This window comes from Dipodomys spectabilis, unplaced genomic scaffold (assembly GCF_019054845.1).
Source record: "Dipodomys spectabilis isolate Male_0828 unplaced genomic scaffold, ASM1905484v1 ptg000318l, whole genome shotgun sequence".
Classification (NCBI taxonomy): domain Eukaryota; kingdom Metazoa; phylum Chordata; class Mammalia; order Rodentia; family Heteromyidae; genus Dipodomys; species Dipodomys spectabilis.
The window spans coordinates 270,965-292,554 of record NW_024870995.1 but is presented as its reverse complement, the minus strand read 5'-3'; the positions used below and the strand labels follow the sequence as shown (position 1 = coordinate 292,554).

General features: G+C 50.1%; 2 protein-coding genes across 4 annotated transcripts in view; both read left to right on the top strand.

Moving 5' to 3' along the window:
• Spire2 (spire type actin nucleation factor 2) overlaps positions 1 to 16,899 on the top strand; it is a 37,665-nt gene extending 20,766 nt beyond the window's left edge. The window contains exons 4-15 of one of the 2 annotated variants that reach the window (XM_042702214.1): positions 3,358 to 3,435; positions 3,558 to 3,722; positions 4,645 to 4,731; positions 5,058 to 5,181; positions 6,866 to 7,035; positions 7,632 to 7,815; positions 9,257 to 9,372; positions 10,019 to 10,168; positions 10,272 to 10,339; positions 11,241 to 11,268; positions 15,476 to 15,591; positions 16,022 to 16,899. In XM_042702214.1, the coding sequence (XP_042558148.1) occupies positions 3,358 to 3,435; positions 3,558 to 3,722; positions 4,645 to 4,731; positions 5,058 to 5,181; positions 6,866 to 7,035; positions 7,632 to 7,815; positions 9,257 to 9,372; positions 10,019 to 10,168; positions 10,272 to 10,339; positions 11,241 to 11,268; positions 15,476 to 15,591; positions 16,022 to 16,244 (1,509 nt within the window). In that variant the 3' untranslated portion in view covers positions 16,245 to 16,899. Of the gene's footprint in view, positions 1 to 3,357; positions 3,436 to 3,557; positions 3,723 to 4,644; positions 4,732 to 5,057; positions 5,182 to 6,865; positions 7,036 to 7,631; positions 7,816 to 9,256; positions 9,373 to 10,015; positions 10,169 to 10,271; positions 10,340 to 11,240; positions 11,269 to 15,475; positions 15,592 to 16,021 lie in introns of both variants that reach the window. The other variant, XM_042702213.1, reaches the window with a different exon arrangement.
• Positions 16,900 to 20,488: 3,589 nt separating this feature from the next.
• The window catches only part of Tcf25 (transcription factor 25), a 38,149-nt gene continuing 37,047 nt past the window's right edge, over positions 20,489 to 21,590 (top strand). For both annotated transcript variants that reach the window (XM_042702239.1, XM_042702238.1), the window contains exon 1: positions 20,489 to 20,762. In XM_042702239.1, the coding sequence (XP_042558173.1) occupies positions 20,571 to 20,762 (192 nt within the window). In that variant the 5' untranslated portion in view covers positions 20,489 to 20,570. The remainder of the gene's footprint in view (positions 20,763 to 21,590) is intronic.

The window sequence follows — 21,590 nt, the reverse complement described above, 5'->3', positions numbered from 1 at the left end:
CCAGTGGAACCCAGGACAGTGCATTCTGCCCTTTCACTGGCCCCCCTGTGCTCTGTGCTGTCCTACATACTTCACATGTTTTACCCTAACCCTCAGGCCTTCTTTCCACCAGTTTTCACTACAGGAAACTGAAGCCCAGGGAGTTAGGAAGTTCCTCCTTAGACCTCTTTCCCTCGCTGCATCATTCCTATTGTTCTAAGTTATTATCCCCCCCAAATTCTACTTTTACCTTGAAAGAGCAGAATCTGTCTACTGCCTCCCAGCTAGCCTCTCCAAGTCCCAGGTCCTTCTGAAAGCAGGAAACTAATGATAGTCATTGCTGACCACTCAGAACCACATACAGACTGGTCCAATTGGTTTGAGCTTTTGGGGTAGGTGGATGAGAGAATCTCTGTGAGGCTGTCACTGTGCATACCACAGTCCAGCCTTATTCTCCCGCTACCCCACTGAAATAATCCTCCATTTCAGAGAGAGCACATGGAAATTCTGTAACTATCTCCCAGAGCCACAGAAGGGTAAATCTCCCCCAACTACCAACAGAAGTCCCGCTAGGGTTATCCTACCTTCCCAGAGTTAGAAGATGACATCTCCTCAGCTCTTTTTGCTTCTGGAAGGAGTTACTTACTGTGTAGCAATGAAGTGAGTTCTAGACTCAAAGTCCAGCTCTTCTGTCAGCAATCCACAGATATGAAGGGGACTTTGAAGAACCAGTGGAAGTTTGCTTCATTGCTCAGATGACAGAAAGGTTTTTTTTTTTTTAATGTTTTATTTCTTTGTGGTACTGGGGATCAAACCAGTGCCTTGCACATGCTAGGCAAGAGCTTTATAACTGAGTTACAGCCCAGCTTGCAAGGGTGCTTTTGAAGTTAATTAACGCTGGTCCCTGATTCTACTCTGACCCTTTCTGGTGCTGTCTTCCTTTTCCTCTAACCCAGAAGTACTATGGCAAGCATCCTGACCCTTGTAGATATCTTGAAGATATCTGACTGATAGGGTCAGGGATGCAACTTGAGCCAGTTGGCCCCCTTCAGTAACCAGTGGCCTCCCATCCATGGGCAATATTAGTAGTCCATCCCTATTTTTCCTCCCAGCTTTTCCTTGTCATTTTTTTTTTGGGGGGGTCCGGTCGTGGGCCTGAACTCTGGGCCGGGGCGCTGTCCCTCAGCTCTTCAGCTCAAGGCTAGCGCTCTACCACTTTAGCCACAGCGCCACTTTCCGGCTTTTTTCTTTTTGCTTATTTGGTGCTGAGGAATCGAACCCAGGGCCTCATGCATGCAAAGCAAGCGCTCTACCACTGAGCCACCTTCCAAGCCCTTTCCTTGTCATCTTAGAAACACTCTTCTGATGTTCTCCATGGTTAGCAGATGGTCTGCATGCCTTTTTTCTCTGAATTCAATCTGTGTTCTCTTGCTCAGATCAGTTCCTTTTCTGGTCATTTAACAGGAGCACACAGCTTGTACTTTAAGCTACTCACTCAGGAGAAATTCAAGGAACTGGTGGTAGGATTATAGCAAGAAGGGTACCTGGAGTCAGGGCACAGCCAGGCTAATCTGGGCTGATATTTTGACAGAAGCAGCCTGCTCAGAGACAGGCATAGCTATTCCAGATCAGACCAGAGAGCTATCCACTGTGCCCTTTGCCCCACAAGCTGGTCAGGCACCACAGGAGGACTGTTATTAGGATCACAAACCTTGCACTGCTCCAAGTTGGCAGCATTTTCTAGAGCATCTCCAAGCAGTTTGGCAAGTAGTTTAGGTGAAAGCCAGGAAACCTAGTTGTGTTCTGGCGGGGGTGGGGGGGGGTGGGGGGTGGGCCGGGTGAGGTGGTAGCAGCTGAATGCTGAAAGGGAGTTGCTTCTCCAGGGTGGGGAGTCAGTGAGAACAGGGGTTCTAGGCTGCCTCCAAGATCCAGGACCACAAAGGCAACAAGGATAGCTTCTTTTCATCTAAAAGTCCCTGACACACTTCCTAGGCCCTTACCATGATGTCAGCACTTCCCTGTTTTGTTCATTTTCTCATTCTCTCTCTCTCTCTCTCTCTCTCCCTCCCTCCCTCCCTCCCCCCCCCTCTCGTCGGTTGTGGGGCCTGGGCACTGTCCCTCAGCTCTTCAGCTCAGGGTTGGTGCTCTACCACTTGAGCCACAGTGCCACTTCTGGCTTTTTCTGCTTATGTGGTGCTGAGGAATCAATCCTAGGGTCTCATGCATATAAGGCAAGCACTCTACCACTGAGCCACCTTCCCAGCCCCTCCCTCTCTTTTTCTCTCTCTCTTTTTTTTCTCCTAGTCCTGGTGCTTGAACTCAGGGCCTGGGCACTGTCCCTGAGCTTCTTTTGCTTAAGGCTAGCGCTCTGCCACTTGAGCCACAGTGTCACTTCTGGCTTTTTCTGTTTATGTGGTACTGAGAAATCAAACCCAGGGCTTTATTCATAAATAGTAGGTAAGCACTCTACCACTAAGCCACATTCCCAGCCCCTGTCGGCACTTTCTTTCATTTTCATAGCACACAGCTGTAACTGTCTCTTGGAATTTGCTTGTAAAGCACTCTGTCACCTACCCCCACACATACATACAATCCACTCAGTCCATGGCCTGCCATAGTCCACACTGGTCCACTGCTGTGTCAGACTTGAGTAAAGCAGCAGCTGAGTGAACAGATGCAATCTACAAGAGTCTGAGTCCCTTGGGACCTCTAGCCTAGGTAGCACACAGGCCCCAAGAGGAGGGGCAGACACTAGCTCCAGGCAGGGGTCCCTGAGGAGTGTGTAAACTGAGATCTGAAGAGCAAAGTAGTGCTCTCCATAGACAAGGCTTCCACACTTGTCTCTGCCACCCATGAAGGACATAGCACCTCCCTGTGGCATGCGGATCAAATGGGAGAAGGTGCCACATGGGCTCTAGGCCCTCATAGTCCCTGCTCAGGAGAGAACAAAGATGGGTAAGAGCCCTGTATGGTTCCAAGGTGATGGTTTCCTCAGATCTTCCCAAGCTCTACAGCTGGGCCCAAATAACTAAGTGCTTTCTTTTTTTTTTTTTTTTTTTTTTTTTGGGTCCGGTTGTGGGGCCTGAACTCTGGGCCTGGGCACTGTCCCTCAGCTCTTCAGCTCAAGGCTAGTGCTCTACCACTTGAGCCACAGTGCCACTTCCGGCTTTTTTCTTTTTGCTTATGTGGTGCTGAGGAATCGAACCCAGGGCCTCAGGCATGCAAGGCAAGCGCTCTACCACTGAGCCACCTTCCCAGCCCCCTAAGTGCCTTCTTGAGTCAGTTTGGTGATAAGGATGTGTGCCCTGCCAAGCAGGGCCGTATCTTATGTCTGCCAGTCTCCTGCCTTCTCTGAGCTAACCAGACATATGCTCCCAGATGTTGCAGAAGCTGGGGGAGGATGAGCCGCAGGTGAAGCCACTGGCTGAGCTTGACAACTTGAGACATACGGATTGGGTAAGATATTTGGTCTCTTCTGGTTGAAGATGCAGAAGAGCACAGCTCACCCCCAAGGGCCTGTGTGGGGAAGGCTGTGGGAGATGCCATGGCTGAGATCCTTTCTGTCTCCCTGGAGTCAGGCTCGACTGTGGGTCCAGCTAATGCGGGAGCTGAGACATGGGGTGAAGCTCAAAAAGGTGCAGGAACAAGAGTTCAACCCTCTGCCCACTGAATTCCAGCTCACCCCTTTTGAAATGTTGATGCAGGACATTCGCGCCAGGAACTACAAGCTGCGCAAGGTCATGGTGAGTTGGCAGGGCCTCCCTGCTTCTCCTTCCACCAACAGCAGCCCTGAGCTTTGCTCTTTTGCTAGGGTACCGAGTCCAGTATTGGTTTGTAGATTAAGTCCGGCATGGCCCCCATTCCCATGGCTCAAGGTTGTGTTAGGTCCACAGTGTGACAAGGGCAGGGAAAGAAGCAGGGGAATATTCGGAAGGATCAGTTGGCCCTAGCAGGAGAGGGGACCATAAGAGCCGGGGCTAGAGTGACTCTCAAATGGTAGAATGCTCACTTATCTGTGTTCCATCCCCAGTACCACAAAGAAAAGAAAAAGCCAGCAACTGCATTTTTCTTTTTTTTCTTTTTTTTTTTTTTTTGGGTCCGGTTGTGGGGCCTGAACTCTGGGCCTGGGCGCTGTCTCTCAGCTCTTCAGCTCAAGGCTAGCGCTCTACCACTTGAGTCACAGCGCCACTTCCGGGTTTTTTCTTTTTGCTTATGTGGTGCTGAGGAATCGAACCCAGGGCCTCAGGCATGCAAGGTAAGCGCTCTACCACTGAGCCAACTTCTCATCGCTGCATTTTTCCATTTAATACAGTGTGCTTATGTATACAGGCATCACTCAAAATTTTAAATGAGCAAGGTCATTTTGTTTGTACAACAACCCTATGAGTGTACATTGCCAGACTCATTTCATGAAGAACCTGAGGTGCATGAAGCTCAGGCAGCTGTATTTGGAGTATCAGCAGGCTATTCCTGAGTGTGACCCATGTATTTATCTACTGTGCACCTGTCCAAAAGGCAGCTGGGTCCCAGCGAGTAAAGGCCATGAGGCAGAGAATGTAGATGAAAACCAGGCTGTGGTCAAGGCTGTTTGAGCCTCTTCCAGTCACCCCAACACCAACAGCTAGTGCCGGCAAGCTCTTAATTGCCTTACCATTCTTCTGGTAGGTGGATGGGGACATCCCTCCCAGAGTGAAGAAGGATGCGCATGAGCTTATCCTGGACTTCATCCGCTCCAGACCTCCACTAAAGCAGGTACCAACTCTGCCCCTCCTCTCCAAGGAATTGTGGAGCCTGGGCTCTTCTGTGGCCAGCCTGGGAAGCATCTTGCAGCACCTATTTGTCTTTCAGAGGCATACTGTACTCTTGGCTGTTCACTGGTAGGCTGAGCACAGGTCTGTGGCCTTGGGTCTCCTTCCTCCTGGAAAGAATTTGTCACCTATTTGTCACCACACTAGGAACACATAAAGGCCCCAAAGGCCTCTGGAGAACTGATCCTAGCAACTCTGATTACAGCATCTCCTTCCTTCAAAGTGGGCCCATGTCACTTCCCCACTTACCTGCTGCACCATCTTTTGCAGGTCTCAGAGAGACAGCTTCGCCCATTACCACAAAAACAGAGGACTCTGCATGAGAAAATCCTAGAGGAAATCAAACAGGAGCGGAGATTACGTCCAGTACAGGGCCAGCACTTGGGTGCCCGTGGTAAGCAAGAAGAGGGCACAATGGGAAAGAAGAAATGTCCAGGGGCAGGCTACAAATCAGGAATTGGTGTCAGCTCCAAGAGCTCCTCTGTGGGTGGGAGACCTGGGACATTTTGATTTTTGTTTGTGGACTTAGGGAGTGCTGATAGCCTTGTGAAGTCTCAGTGAGAGTCATATAAGGAGGAAGTGATCTTGCAGTCCAGGTTTTGACCTGATTTTGTCATTTTACATTGTTGCAGTGGTATAAAAAATTTCAGCATTTAGGAGTAAAATAAAATAAAAACAAATTTTCTGGGGCTGGGAAGGTGGCTCAGTGGTAGAGTGCTTGCCTTGCATGCCTGAGGCCCTGGGTTCGATTCCTCAGCACCACATAAGCAAAAAGAAAAAAAGCCAGAAGTGGTGCTGTGGCTCAAGTGGTAGAACGCTAGCCTTGAGCTGAAGAGCTGAGGGACAAGCGCCCAGGCCGAGTTCAGGCCCCACGACTAGACCCCCCCCAAAAAAAAAACAAATTTTCTGGGTAGGTAAAAACAGGCATTAGGGCTGGGAAGGTGGTAGTAAAGTGCTTGCCTCACATGCATGAGGCCCTGGGTTCAATTCTTCAGTACCACATAAGCAGAAAAGGCCAGAAGTGGTGCAGTGGCTCAAGTGGTAGAGCCTTGAGCTGAAGAGCTGAAGGACAGTGCTCAGACCCAGAGTTCAGGCCTCACTACCAACCAAAAAACAAACAAACAAACAAACAGGCATTAGTCTTTAACTCCCATTTCCTGCATGGAGAACAGAAATTTATCTCTTTTTCTATTTCTCCCTATTTTACCCCTGTCACACTAAAGTAAATCTTTATTAAAACTTAAAAAAAGATATTTATTAAAATATTTGTTTAAAAAAAAAAAAGGGTCCAGGTGTCTGTGGCTCACTCCTGTAATCCTAGCTGCTTAGGAGGCTAAATTATGAGGATCACAATTTGAGGCCAGCGGGGACAGGAAAGTCTATGAGACTCTTCTCTCAAATTTACTACCAAAAAGCCAAAAGTGGAGCTTTGGTTTAAGTGATATTGCCTTGATAAAGCTCTCAGGACCCGAGTTCAAGCCCCAGGACTGGCACCAAAAAAAAAAAATGCTTAGGAACAGAGCCCAGGCCCTGAGTTCAAGCCCACCACAAACACCAAAAGTTGGGAAGGCAGGGGGCAACAAACTATCTCTACTTCCACTGGGTCTCTGGTAAACTAAGTAGTTCTACTTTATAAACTTCAATTTCTCATTTGAATAATAACTGATATTGCCATCTTGGTGCAGAAGTGTCATGGAACAATGGTCTTGGGACACTACTTCCCAAGCCAAAGAAAAGAGGCTATGAATAGAAGTAACCCTCTTGATTTTTTTTTTTTGTTTTGTTTTTGTTTTTTTGTCGGTTGTGGGACCTGAACTCTGAGCCTGGGCACTGTTCCTCAGCTCTTCAGCTCAAGGCGAGTGCTCTACCACTTGAGCCACCACACCACTTCTGGCTTTTTCTGCTTATGTGGTACTGAGGAATGGAATCCAGGGCCTCATGCATGTAAGGCAAGCACTCTACCACTGAGCCACCTTCCCAGCCCAGAAGTAACCTTGAAAGCAGAGGGGTGAGCCAGTGGTGTTCCTGGCCTGTCACCCCTCCCTCCCACACTGTCCTGTACTGATTTCTGCTTCTAGGGTTTGGTTCTCTGCCTTGCATCCTCAATGCCTGCTCTGGAGATGTCAAATCCACTTCCTGCATCAACCTGTCTGTCATGGATGCCAGGAGCAGCAGCCATCGTCCAAGGCCCAGAGTCTTGCTCAAGGCCCCCACCTTAGCAGAGATGGAGGAGATGACCACATCTGAGGTCAGAGCTCATGGAGATTCCTGAAGAGACCAGGCAGGAAGAGGGTAGGGAAGTGAAAAGGGCTGAGCAGAACCAGCTAGCAGAGTCTTCAGTAATTAGCTGAGTAGACATTGCCTGCCCAGGGCTGACAGCTAGAGTTAAGCTTATAGCGTTAAGCATATCTAGTGCAGAAGTGTCCTTGAGATACTAGACAGTGGTCATGGGACCCCTTTCCTGAAACAAACAAAGCTGGAAATTAAAGTGACCCATTGTCTTATGGTTGAAAGCTGGACCGCCTCCAAATGACTAGAGTGAGGGCCTGTCCTTCAATACTGTCCTCTCTCCTTACGAGGAGGCTGGAGCATGGCTTTGTTGCTGGCCATCTCAGTGGCTCCTAGCCTTGACTGTAGGCTGTCTTTCCCAGAATGCTCTAGAAGGCTCTTGGGAGGAATGTGGTTATTGAAGCACTTGAATGAGCTCTCTAGAAGACCATAGAGTATCAGTTAGTGGGTGGGGGAATGCCCAGGGTCTCAGTGGCTTCCCTCGTTCTACTGCCTGGGTTTAGGGATGGACAAGAGGGGCGGGAGGCAGTGGTCCTGTGTCTGACATGCCTGCAGGAGGAAGAGTCTCCGTGTGGGGAAGTGACGTTGAAGCGGGATCGCTCTTTTTCTGAGCGTGACCTGGCCCAGCTCCGGTGTGAGGTGATGTCTGGCTTGAAACCAGCCACTCAGCCCATGCAAGAGCCATCACGGCCACGGGCAGGCAGCATGAACACCTGGAGATCCAGCACCCGGGACCAGGGCAAGTGCCACCTCTTCTCCTCAGCCTGTCCTGTCCCTCAGATCTGTCCTTGGGTACTCTGTATTGGTCTCAGTCCCACATCTGAGAAAACAGCCCCCTGGCTTCAGAAGTTTGTCCCTACAGGAAGGTCACTCTCAGTCCCTCACTCCTCAGACAGGCATCCCTTCCTTTCTTTACACTTGAGAACTTTTTGTTAAATATTCCTTATTTATTGCAAAATATTTTGTAGAGAATTAATTCCCATGATTCTATTACCTGGTGATAATGGCTACCATACTGGGATGGAGAAAGAATGTTATCCAGGCCATAAATCTTTTTCTGTGTGAACAGAAACATGAGTCCTCATTTCCAATCCATCTGTCCTCAGCCACCATTTCCCACAAGCTCTTTTCCTGCTGTGGAGTTCAGAGGAGTAGAGCTTAGAAACCAAGACCTGAAGCCGGGCGCTGGTGGCTCACGCCTGTAATTCTAGCTACTCAGGAGGCTGAGATCTGAGGATCACGGTTCAAAGCCAGCCCGGGCAGGAAAGACTGTGAGACTCCTATCTCCAATAAACCACCAGAAAACCAGAAGTGGCGCTGTAGCTCAAGTGGTAGAGTACTCGCCTTGAGCTGAAGAGCTGAAGGACAGCGCCCAGGCCCAGAGTTCAAGCCCCACGACCGACAAAAAAAAAAAAAAAAAGAAACCAAGACCTGAGGGGCTGGGAAAGTGGCTCAGTGGTAGAGCGCTTGCCTTGCATGCATGAGGCCCTCGGTTCGATTCCTCAGCACCACATAAGCAGAAAAAAAAGCTGGAAGTGGCGCTGTGGCTCAAGTGGTAGAGCGCTAGCTTGAGCTGAAGAGCTGAGGGACAGTGCCCAGGCCCAGAGTTCAGGCCCCAAGACCAGACCCTCTCCCCCTCCGCCCCCCAAAAAAAGGAAGAAGAAACCAAGACCTGATAGCCACACAAGATTAGTACTACTGCAGAGGGACTGAACTCTATCTACAACAGTCATCAGGACACTGGCAGCCTGAAATCACCTTGAACAGCGTTGTAGCCTTGCCCACCTTAGACAAACCATTTAGTAAGGATTCACTTTCCATTGTTGAGCGGTCCCAGGCAAGATCTACCCTCAACTTACTCCAAGAGTCCTCATTTCCATCTTGTCTTCTGAGCCTGCAACAGGCACCTGGGCTAGAGGCAGGCCTTCCTGTGTGGTATGTCTGTTGAGTCTGCTCAAGAGCCCTGCTGAGTCATGAGCTTGCAATGCTGGCTTGTCTTATGTCAAACCATGTTCAGATATGGTCCTCTGAGCTGCATACATCCCCAGCACAGATCCCCACATAGGTAACGTATTTCTGACCTTTTGGATTGGTCCCCAGGGAAGCACATATCCCCAAAACCCACTTAGCACAGTGGAGTTCTGCCAAGTTGTCCTCACAGACCTGTGCTCTACCTCCAGTTTCTTGTGCTGTGAGTGTCCAGTCCCAGCCTGACTCCATCTGCCCACCACAAAGCAGTCTGAGCTCCTCGAACAGACCCAAGGCTTCTGAGCCAGATGCCAGACACCTATGGCTGGTGAGTGAGTTAAGGTTTCCCTGGCAGGCCTCATTAGCACGATTTTTGTTTCTTCCTAGAGCAGGACACCTGCCTGGAGGAAAGTGTCTCAGTTCTCTTGGGTGTGGCTAGGTCTGGCTTTGTCCTCAGAGGCCAGGGTCAAGCCAACATATTCTGCGGAGGTTGGTCTTTGCTGCCACCTACTGGGGTTCATTGATCTTGTGGTCAAAGTAGAGAACAGCCTTGCAAGGGACCACTTAGGACAGTGGACCCGCTGGGTTCAGAGAATAAAAAGTCAGGCAGGTAGAGGGGACCTTGGAGCTACTCACAAATCAGGAACAGTAGAGAGACCCAATGGTTAAGGCCTGGAGTAAGGATAAAATTTGAAACAGACCATAGGTGGTTTTGGTCATCAGATCAGATGAGGGTATTGGAGAAGGCAGGCTTGGATGTGTGGTCAATGAGGGCTGGGCAGATTTCTGAGCCTGTGGTTCTGGGGAACTTGTGGACCACAGCTGACACCCAGGTGTGGGAGCACTGATGCATGAGCTTCAGAAGTTGCCAGGTGTTTAGACTGGGACCAGGGAGATTGGGGGGCCCCAAGGAAGTAGAGAAGCTTGTGGGTAACCCCTGCCTGAAAGGCCTTGTCCGTTGGTGGAACAAGCAGGACCCCGCCCACCAGGAGTTCAGCCATCCTGTGGAGAGCCTGGCCCTGACTGTGGAGGAGGTGGTGGATGTGCGACGTGTTCTGGTGAAGGCTGAGATGGAGAAATTTGTCCAAGATAAGGAGCTCTTCAGCAGCCTGAAAAGGGGGAAGGTGAGGCACTTGAACCTCCTCTCCCACCAGCCCTCGGTTAGGACCGGTGAGGGTGGGTGAACCAGGTCTTAGGTGCTTGCTCTTACAAGGTCTTTTCTTACAGATTTGTTGCTGCTGCCGGGCCAAGTTCCCAATTTTCTCTTGGCCACCCTCATGTCTCTTCTGCAAGAGGTGAGCCTTCTCTGACCATGCTTTTTAACAAGGAGCCAGGAGCTGGGAGGTCTCTATACCAGGTTGACTTGAACACAGTTTCCTGTGTCACCACCATGGCTGTGGCTGTTGAGACCTTGAGATGTGGTTAGTGTGAGGAATGTAATTTTTTTGGTTTACATTTCATGTGTGTGTGTGTGCGTGCATGCGCGCGCGTGCTCATGTGTGCATGTGTGCACCAATCAACACGGGGGATTGAACTCAGGGCTTCGTGTGCTCTCACTTGATTTTTCACTCAAGGCTGCTGCTCTGCCACTTAAGTCACATCTCCACTTCTGAGTTTTTGGTGGTTAATTGGAAATAAACATCTAATGCACTTTCCTGCTCTGGCTGGCTTCAAATTGTGATCCTCAGACCTCAGTCCTCCTGAGTAGCTAGGATTACAGGCATGAGCCACCGGGTACACGACAGAGTGGAAGGCATGAGAAAAATCCAGGCCACATGTTCCCAAGAGAAGTAAGGACAGAGGTGAATGGGTAGGAGCTGAGGAAGAAGATTCTAGAATACATTAAAGTAAAATATTGGGGCTGGGAATGTGGCTTAATGGTACTGTGCTTGCCTAACATGCATGAAGCCCTGGGTTCCATTCCTCAGAAAACAGAATGCCGGAAATGGCACTGTGGCTCATGTTGTAGAGCACTAGCCTTGAGCAAAAGAAGCTCAGGGACAGTGTCTCGGCCCTAAGTTCAGAAGCCCAGGACTGGCAAAAAAAAAAAAAGTAAAATGTTGAAATAATGAGGAATTAAGCTGAAATCAATGATAGCTGATCTGGTTGTGTGGGATGGGACATAAGGCCAGAGAGAGACTATTGTTAACTCCTTAGATGTCCTCACACTAATATTCTTCCTCTATTCCCTTCTAGAGCCATCTGCACTTCCTGTAGCATAAAGGTGAGGATCTTGGTGGGGGCGGTCTTCTGGGTCTCAGAGAAAGGACTACCCTACCTCTTGTTAAATTTGTTAGAAATCTACCCTAACAGGTACTTCATCTATTTTCCTTCATGAATAGTGGGGAACATAGAGAAAACCTAACCTTTCCAAGGTTGCAGGTTTCTGTTTTGCTTGTTTTGGTTTTAGTTTTGAGATAGGGTGTCCTGGTCTGGTTTTGAACTTATTATATAGCCCATACTGACCTGGAATTTAGAATCTACTTGCATCTGCCTCCGAATTGTGAGACAGGTTCCTCCTAGGCAGGCCAGGCTGGCCTTGAAATCATGATCCTCTTGTCTTAGCCTCCTGGGTACGAGGGTTATAGTTGAATACCACCATGCCTAACTTAAGACTTAAAAAAATTCAAGCCTATGCCGGACGCCAGTGGCTCACGCCTGTCATCCTAGCTACTCAGGAGGCCGAGATCTGAGGATCACGGTTCAAAGCCAGCCCGGGCAGGAAACTCCATGAAACTCTTATCTCCAATAAACCACCAGAAAACCGGAAGTGGGGCTATAACTCAAGTGGTAGAGCACTAGCCTTGAGCTGAAGAGCTGAGGGACAGCGCTCAGGCCCAGAGTTCAAACCTCACGACCAAAAAATAAAAATAAAAAAATAAAAAAAATTCAAGCCTGGCACCACAGCTTATGCCTATAATCCTAGCTATCAGGAGGATCATAGTTTGAAGCCAGACTAGGCAGGAAAGTCCATAAGACTCATCTCCAGTTAAGCACCAATAAAGCTGGAAGTGGAGCTGTGGTAGAGCCCAAGTGGTACAAGTACTAGCCTTGAGTAAAAAAGCTCAGGGATACTTCCAGGTCCTGAGTTCAAGCCCCAGGACTGACATGCATGTACACATGTGCGCATGGCACACGTGCGCGCGCGCACACACACACACACACAATTTAGCCAGGCATTTGTGGCTCATGCTTATAATCCTAGCTGCTCAGGAGACTAAGATCTGAACATTGTGGTTTAAAGCCAGCCTGCTGGACAGGAAATTTCACTAGACTCTTCTTATCTCCAATTAACCACCAAAGAGCCAGAAGTAGAGCTATGGGTCTAGTGGTAGAGCATTAGCCTTAAGCAAAATAGCTAAAGAACAGTGCCCAGGCCGAGTTCAAGCACACACGTGCGTGCAAACATGCATGCACACGCATGTACACACACACAAAATTCAGAGGCGGGGTACTGGAAGTTCATACCTATAATCCTAGTTGTTCAAAAAGCTGAAATCCAAGCTAGGTGCTAGTGGCTCATGCCTGTAATCCTAGCTACTCAGGAGGCTGAGATCTGAGGATCGAAGTTCAAAGTCAGCCCGGGCAGGAAAGTCCATGAAACTCTTTTTTTTTTTTTTTTGTCGGTCGTGGGGCTTGAACTGTGGGCCTGGGCGTTGTCCCTCAGCTCTTCAGCTCAAGGCGAGCGCTCTACCACTTGAGCTACAGCGCCACTTCCAGTTTTCTGGTGGTTTATTGGAGATAGGAGTCTCATGGTCTCTCCTGCCCGGGCTGGCTTTGAACCGCGATCCTCAGATCTCAGCCTCCTGAGTAGCTAGGATTACAGGCGTGAGCCACCAGCGCCCGGCTCCATGAAACTCTTATCTCCAATAAACCACTAGAAAACTGGAAGTGGCACTGTGGCTCAAGTGGTAGAGCGCTAGCCTTGAGTTGAACACCTGAGGCACAGCACTCAGGCCCAGAGTTCAAGCCCCAGAATCGACCAAAAAAAAAAAAAAAAAAGTAAGAAAGAAAGAGAAAAAAAAAAAGCTGAAATCCAGAGGATTGTAGTTCAAAACCAGCCTGGAAAAAAGTATCCTTGAGACGCCATCTCCAAAATAAGCAGCAAAAAAAGCAGAATTAGAGGTGTGGCCTGGGTAATAGAACAGCAACCAAGCAAGCAAGCTGGGCAAATGTAAGACCCTGAGTCCAAGCTCCTCTGACTATATTTTAATTTTCACTGCTGAAGTTCAAGCTCAGAGCATGTATACTTGAAGCAAGTGTTCTACCACTGAGTTACACTCTCAGCTCTTAGACTGGGCAGTTTTGTTTTCTGAGCAATCCTGGGGTGTGAACTCAGGTCCTGGGTGGTGTCCCTGAGCTTTTTTGCTCAAGCCTAGGGCTCTACCATTTGAGCCACAGCTCCACTTCCAGCTTTTTTTTTTTTTTATGCTTAATTGGAGAAAGTCTTCTGAACTTTACTGTTCTATCTGGGCTGGCTTTGAACTGCAGTCCTAAAATCTCAGCCTTCTGAGTAGCTAGGATCACAGCAGGTATAAGGCACTGGTGCCTGGTTTTGATTGTGAAGTTTTCAAAAACTCTTGTCGGTAATATTTATTTATTTAGTGCCAGTAGGGGCTTGAACTCCAGGCCTCAGCTCTGTCCCTTAGCTTATTCACTTAAGGTTAGTACTCTATCACTTAAGCCACAGCTCCATTTCTGGCTTTTTTGCTGGTTAATTGGCTATTAGAGTCTCATGGGCTGGGTGTGGTGGCTTACGCCTGTAATCCTAGCTGAGAGCTGAGGATCATAGTTCAAAGCCAGCCAGGGCAGGAAAGTCTGTGAGACTTTTTTTTTTTTTGGTCAGTTGGGGGTTTTGAACTCTGGGCCTGGGCACTGTCCCTGCGCTCTTCAGCTCAAGGTGAGTGCTCTACCTCTTCAGCCACAGTGCCACTTCCGGTTTTCTAGTGGTTTATTGGAGATCAGAGTCTCACGAACTTTTCTGTCTGGGCTGGCTTTGAACCGTGATCCTCAGATTTCAGTCTCCTGAGTAGCTAGGATGACAGGCATGAGCCACCTGTGCCCAGCTTCTGTGAGACTCTTATCTCCAATTAACCACCAGAAAACTGGAAGATTAAAGCAGAGAAACATAGTATAAGAAACATCCTGTTTCCTACACAATAAATAGTAGTTAAAAACTTCCCTTATAAGCCGGGCGCTGGTGGCTCACGCCTGTAATCCTAGCTACTCAGGAGGCTGAGATCTGAGGATCGCGGTTCAAAGCCAGCCCGGGCAGGAGAGACCGTGAGACTCCTATCTCCAATAAACCACCAGAAAACCGGAAGTGGCGCTGTAGCTCAAGTGGTAGAGCGCTCGCCTTGAGCTGAAGAGCTGAGGGACAGCGCCCAGGCCCAGAGTTCAAGCCCCACGACCGACAAAAAAAAAAAAAAAAAACTTCCCTTATAGGTAAATCTTTGTTAAAATGTTTTGAAAGCTGGCATGGTGGTAATACGAGCACTTGGGAGGCTTGAGAGATTATGATGCCCAGGCCAGCCAGTGCCACACACTAAGGCCAGCGTGGGCTATATAATGAGAACCTATCTCAAACAAACACCACAAAAACCCCGTAAGTTTCAAATATCCCATGTGAGTAGGCTGTTCTGAGAAGCACTACACACACACACACACACACACACACACACACACACACACACACACACACACACACACACACTCCAGAGTCCCTCTGACACTGGTGTTTGTGCATGCTTAGGTGAAGGTGTGCATAGAAGTAAACTGTTTGCTTATGTGTCCTTCACCATGCCTCCACAGACACAAGAATGTATTGAGACTTCTGCCATTGCTACTTTTTGTGAATTTTTTGTTTGTTTTGTTTTTGTTTTTGGTGCCAATACTAAGACTTGAACTCAGGGCTCGGGTGCTGTGCCTGAGCCTTTTTGCTCAAGGCTGATGCTCTACCAGTTGAGTCACATCTCTACTTTGAGCTTTTTGCTGGTTAACTGGAGAGAAGAGTTCCACAGACTTTCTTGCCTAGACTGACTTTTAATAAAAATCCTCAGATATCAGTCTCCTGAGTAGCTAAGATTATAGCCATGAGCCACTGGGACCCAGTTCAAATCCTTTAAAAATACCCTTTGAAAGAAATAAAGAAAACAAATATCCCTTGACACTGGAACATTCTCTCCTCATTAGTGTAACTATGTGCAGGTCAAGATACTAGATCTTTGCTTTAAAGTAGCATGGTTCACCTATGAAGTCTCTATCCAATTGGATAAAAAATACCTTGGATCCAACATGAAGGAAGACCATGCTGGCCCCACACATGGTTGTAGAAGCAATTACTAGTCTCTGGGCTCCATTGGTCAGGGTGGGGAGGATGAGGTGTGGCCAGACAATCCCAAGATGCCTTGCCACACCTCCCTGTGTTGCAGATGAAGATGCCTTCCAAGAAGTATGCACACATTCCCGTCTACACATTGGGCTTTGAGAGTCCTCAGAGGATGTCAACTGCCAAAGCCACACCAACACAGAAGAGAGATGCTTTCCAGTGTGTTCCTTGGCCTTTTTGCTGGTCTCAGGTGGTGGCTAGGCATTGACAGCAAAGGGAAGATTGAGCTTGGGCACTGTTTGTGAGGGCACCACCAAAGAAATGGGAATTCAAGATGGTTGGGGATGCAACTCAGGTATTTTCTGGAGGGCTTGGGAAGTGGGACAATATAACATTGAGTGTGAGTGCTTAAGGACCAGGACCCAAGTTCCTGTAGAAGAAGAGCTTTTGCCTGGAAGCGCTTTGTCAGGCATGCTCATTCCTCAATTTCCTGTGGATTAAGAAGGGGAGAGATTGTAGAAGGTGGATACGGACATGAAAATGGATGGAATTTGAGATTCTAGAATGGGAGAGGGGCAGGGTCTGTGGGTCATCTTGGCCTTGGTGGGCTCTCCTCCCTGATGATCTCCTGAACTGTGACCTTACCCAGATCCCTTCAGGGGCCACAGTGGCGGAGCGTAGAGGAGGAGTTCCCCCACATCTATGCCCACGGCTGTACCCTGAAGGACGTCTGCAGTGACTGCACCAGCTTCGTGGCCGAGGTAGTCCGCTCCAGCCGCAGAAGTGTGGATGTCATCAATGCCACGCCTCGCCGCAGCTGCCAGACCCAGTCTCTCTACATCCCCAGCACCAGGACTCTTGACTTCAAGTGACTTCCCAAGACCGCCAAGCTGAACCATTCTGCTCCAGGCCCGGGGCACTGTCCTGGGCTGTGCATGTACATATATACATATATAGATACATTTATATAATATATTCACCTGGCCTATATATTTATATACATTGTCTCCAGGCCCAGGTGTCTGAGGCCAGGCTTACTCCAGCACCCTCCCTCTCCTTTTCTTCTCAGGACTCCTTGGAGACATAGGGATTTCCTCAGGAGGAGGGCAGGGGATGCTAGATGTTGGGACCACTGGCATAGCTCCCCTGACTGGGGCCCTGGTCATTCTCCACTCCAGGAGTGAATGCACAGCTGCCTCCTCTCCATGACTGAATGTCCAGACTGGGACAGGACACCTTGGTTCCCAGGTGGACCAGAGGACCTGGTCTGCCTCTGCTGTCCCTTAGGGTGCTTAGGCAGCAGAGGTACCAAGGGAGCCCTTAAGTGGGTGAGATTCTTCAGGAAGGCATTCCAGGCACTTCACAATTCCATCTGGAAATCCCAAAGCCAAGCTTGCTTCCTGTTCTTTGCTGACACCCACACATGCTGTCCCTCCAAGCCCACTTCATGCTGGTGCTGTTCTCCCTCATAGGTCCTAAGAACCTATGATACTGGGTGGTCCCAGGACAGGAAAAAGCAGCTGTGGGAACTTGTGCACTTGCCACTATTGGCCTAATAAAGTTTATCTACCTTCTGAGGTGGGCACTGAGGGTTCAACTGAGGCAGCTGTATGCTCTTTCAAGGCGAGGCTGGGCCCCACAGAACCAGGATGGGCCTCCCTGGCACCTCCATCAGGATGCACATTGCAGGACCAGGTGTTTAGGACAACTTCTGTTACAGAGCTCTTGGTCAGCTTCTCTACCAACTCCTTTGCCCTGGTCATCTCCATGCGGAACAATAGTTCACATTACCATCTGTCACCTGCATTAGCTACTAACATTAGAGATCCTTTGGTCTCATTTTCCCAGACCCCTAAGTCCTATTCTCTAGGTAGATAACTTTCCTGGGGCTCACAGGAGAGGATCCAGGTAGGAGCTCTGATAATCACCCACCACTCACATTTACCCAGAAAATTGGTTGTCAACATACCACCTAACATATAATAAAACTAAGGCTCAGCAGGGTACTGATGGCTCACACCTGTGATCCTAGGTACTTAGAAGGCTGAGATCTTAGGATTGCAAGTAGAAGCCAGGCAGGAAAAATACAACTCATCTCCAATTAACCAGCAAAAATCCAGAAGTAGAAGTGTGGCTCAAATGGTAGCGTGCCATCCTTGTGTGAAAAACCTAAGGGACAGCATTGAGCACTGGCAAAAGAAAGGAAGGAAGCCAGGTGCTGATGGCTCATGCCGGTAATCTTAGCTATTTGGGAAGCTGAGATTTGAGGATCAACATTTGAAGCCAGGAGACTTTTTTTTTTTTTTTTTTTTTTTTGCCAGTTCTGGGACTTGAACCCTGAGCCTGGGCACTGTCCCTAAGCTTCTTTTGTTCAAAGATAGCACTCTACCACTTGAGCCACAGTGTCACTTCCGGTTTTCTATTGGCTAATTGGAGATAGTCTCATGAATGTTCCTGCCCAGGCTGGCTTTGAACCACGATCCTCAGATTTCAGCCTCCTGAGTGGCTAGGATTACAGACATGAGCCACAGCGCCTGGCTTAAAATGTCATTTTAAAGAGAAAAAAAAAAGGCTCAAGATGAAAGAATTTGGCAACTTATCCTAGAATATACCAGGACCTCTATTGAGGCCTGTCTGTTTAAGACAGAGTCCAACACCCTACCCTGTACTGGAGAAGGCCTCAAAGGGACATGACATATAACAATTGAGCCCATGGGAAAGAATATTTTTAACAGCTAAAGTCCAGGAAACTCAAATATACAAAATCAAAGTAGTCAAGAAAAGTAGGGGCTGGGAATGTGGCTTAGGGGCAGAGGGCTTGCCTAGCAGACATGAAGCCCTGAGATCTGACTGTTGTTTGAAGCTAGCCAGCCTGGGCAGACAAGAGATTCTTAACTGCAAAAACCCAGAGGTGGAGGTGTGGCTCAGGTGATAGAGCACCAACCATGAGTGAAAAAGCCAAGTGAGTGTGAGGCTCTGAATTCAAGCCCCAGTAGTGGCACATACACACACACACACACACACACACACACACACACACACACACACACACACACGTGTATCATTGGTTCATGCATGTAATCCTAGCTACTAGGGAGGCTGAGATCTGAGTATCTTGGCTCAAAGCCATCTGGGGCAAGAGACTTATCTCCAATTAACAACAAAAAAAAGTCAGACAGAAAGTGGAGCTATGGCTCAAGTGGTAGAGTGCCAACCTTGAATGTAAAAAGCTCAGGGACAGTGCTCAAGCCCCAGATTCAGCAGGAAAAAAAAATTTCTTTATGCAGCATTCTCATGGGCAGTTCCAGGGGCTAAAGTGCATTTGATTTACAATTGCAGAAAGTGGCACAGGGCAACACAGCCTTATACTCTCAACCTCAAGGGACGTTTGAAAAGCCAGTATGAAGACAACAAAAGCCTATCTGGGAATATCTGGGCAAAGCAATCCCTTCATGCCATACAGCTCCACAGAGATCTTCCAGAGGCCACTTAGGCAACTTTAGACAGGCAAACTGTAAGACAAAGTCAAGGAGACTTCCTGGTTTTGTGTTCTTGCTATATTTGGAGTTTTGTAGCCCCTTTTCTTCTCCCCAACCATGGGTAAAGGTGATCATCAACTCATCATGAACCTCATCTACTTGAGATCTTGGCAAATACAGTTGATATATCTTGAGGACCAGATCAGGCCTTAAGCGTTCAGGGAGAAACTCACATTTGCTGTTTTTTTTTTTTTTGGGGGGGGGGTCTGGTTGTGGAACTCTGGGCCTGGGCGCTGTCCCTCAGCTCTTCAGCTCAAGGCTAGCACTCTACCACTTGAGCCACAGCACCACTTCCGGCTTTTTTCTTTTTGCTTATGTGGTGCTGAGGAATTGAACCCAGGGCCTCAGACATGCAAGGCAAGCGCTCTACCACTGAGCCACCTTCCCAGCCCTGCTGTTGATTGTTTAGGGAAGACCCATTCCAAGTTGGGCCTGATGTTGGGGCCTCAGTGTTCATGACTGCTCAGGGAAGAGAAGCCGTTCAGGATTGAGACCTCCCGTTTCCACTCATAGGCTAGGCAACAGGCTTCCATAAGTTAGTCACACCACCAGAGTAAGGGTGACACAGAAAGCTTAGTCCCAAACAGTGAGCCATGGGATGGAGTGCTACGCCTGACTGGAGTAGGAGTGATGGATGCATTGATTATGATGCCTGGTAGGGACAGAATCCTCAGCCTCAGACCACTGATTCTCATACCTAAATGTATAGGAGCCACCCACTGTTGCATTAGTGGCAATAAAGAGCAAAAAACGAGGACCTATTATTTTTACTTTTGCTGGTCCTGGGGCTTGAACTCAGGGCCTGGGCGCTGTCCTGGAGCTCCTTTTTTTGCCCATGGCTAGCGCTTCACCACTGGAGCCACCGCGCCACTTCCCACTTCCAGCTTTCCCCGTGATTAACTGGAGGCCGGGTGTGGTGGCTCGCGCCCACTCAGGAGGCTGAGATCTGAGGATCGCGGTTCGCAGCCAGCCGGGGCAGGAAAGTCCATGAGGCTCTGATCGCCAAAAAACCACCCGGAAACGGGAGGCGGCGCGGTGGCCCGAGCGGAGGGCGCAGGGACGGCGCCCAGGCCGAGTGCAGGCCCACGACCGGCAGCAGTCTCGGGGCTTTTCCTGCCCGCGCTGGCTGACCTCAGGCTCCCGCGCAGCTCGGCTGCAGGGTGCGCCCCGGCGCGGTGTCTCCCGGGGGAAGCGTGGGAGTGGGCGGCTCTGCGAAGCTTCGGGTGCAGTGAGAGCTTCCTGCGTCCCGAGGCAGGCTGAAGAGGCGAGGCACGCCGAGCGGGGACCGCGTGCCCTCCGGCCTTCCGGCTGCCCTCTGAGAACCAGGGCCCGAGTCAGGGCACAGCTCGCGCCGAGCCTGGCCCGCCCTATCCCGCACGCCCGGAAAGGCAGGCGGCAGCCACTACACCGCGCACAGCTCGAGCTCAGGGGCTCTCAGCTCTCGCGAGAACACGTCCGGCGACTCCTGGGCCTTTTTTGACGCCATTGGTAACGGACCGGAAGTTCCGGAGAGCCACAGCACGCAGACGCGACACGCCAGCCTCACCCAGCGCGCCGTAAGTGCGCAGGCGCGCCAGTCTCACCCAGCGCGCCGTAAGTGCGCAGGCGCGCCGGCCGGTCTCCTTTGCTCTGTCTCCAGACGGCAGGCCGTCGGGTCCTATGTCGCGCCGGGCCCTCCGGAGACTGAGGGGAGAACAGCGCGGTCAAGAGCCCCTCGGGCCCGACGCCCTGCAGTTTGTACTCCGCGATGACGATGACGGGGAAGAAGGAGGATCAAAACGAGGAATGGGTGGAGGACGCCCCGCGGGCACCGGAAAGGACGGCGTCCAAGTCAACAACCGGTTCGAGCTGGTGAGAAGCCGGGCGGCGTGGGGGAGGGGGCCAGGCGGGGCGGGGCGTGACGTCACGGTACGGTTTGGGCGTCGGGTTGGGGCTGCCGCGCGGAGGGCGCGGCCGTGACGTCATAGGCGGGGCGGGGCCCGGCTGCCCCGGACGCCTCCGCGCCGGAGGGGGCGGTGCTCCGCGGCCCGGGCCGCGGTCTTCGGGCTCGCTGGGAAGCGCCAGGCCGCGGCCCCGGGCGCGACCTCGGTGGGGCAGGTGCCACAGCGCCACTGCCGAGTGGGGACTGAACTCAGGGCCCGGGCGCTGCTCCGGAGCCTCAAGGAGTGCTCAAGGCCAGCGCTCTACCGCCTGAGCCACAGCTCCGCTTCTGGCTGAGGAAGCGAACCCAGGGCCTCCTGCATGCGAGGCAAGCGCGCTACCACAGAGCCACCTTCCCAGCCCCCCAGCAAGATTAATTTTCATTTGGAGGATATTTGCATGTGTCAGGCACTGTAGTTACGTCTTCACAACCTGGAAAGGAGATTGACAAGAGGTACTGATGACTTCACTATAAATACAGATTATCTGCGGCTCTATAGTAGAATGCTTGTCTACCGTGCATGAAGTTCACTTGGTAGCACCACAAAATATACCCAAATCTTTGTTGGCTTTTTTTTTTGCCAGTCCTGGGGCTTGAACTCAAGGCCTGGGCGCTGTCCCTGAGCTTCTTTTGCTCAAGGCTAGCAACGCTCTACCACTTGAGCCACAGCACCACTTCCGGTTTTCTAGTGGTTTATTGGAGATAAGAGCCTCATGAACTTTCCTGCCCAGGCTGTCTTTGAACTGTGATCCTCAGAT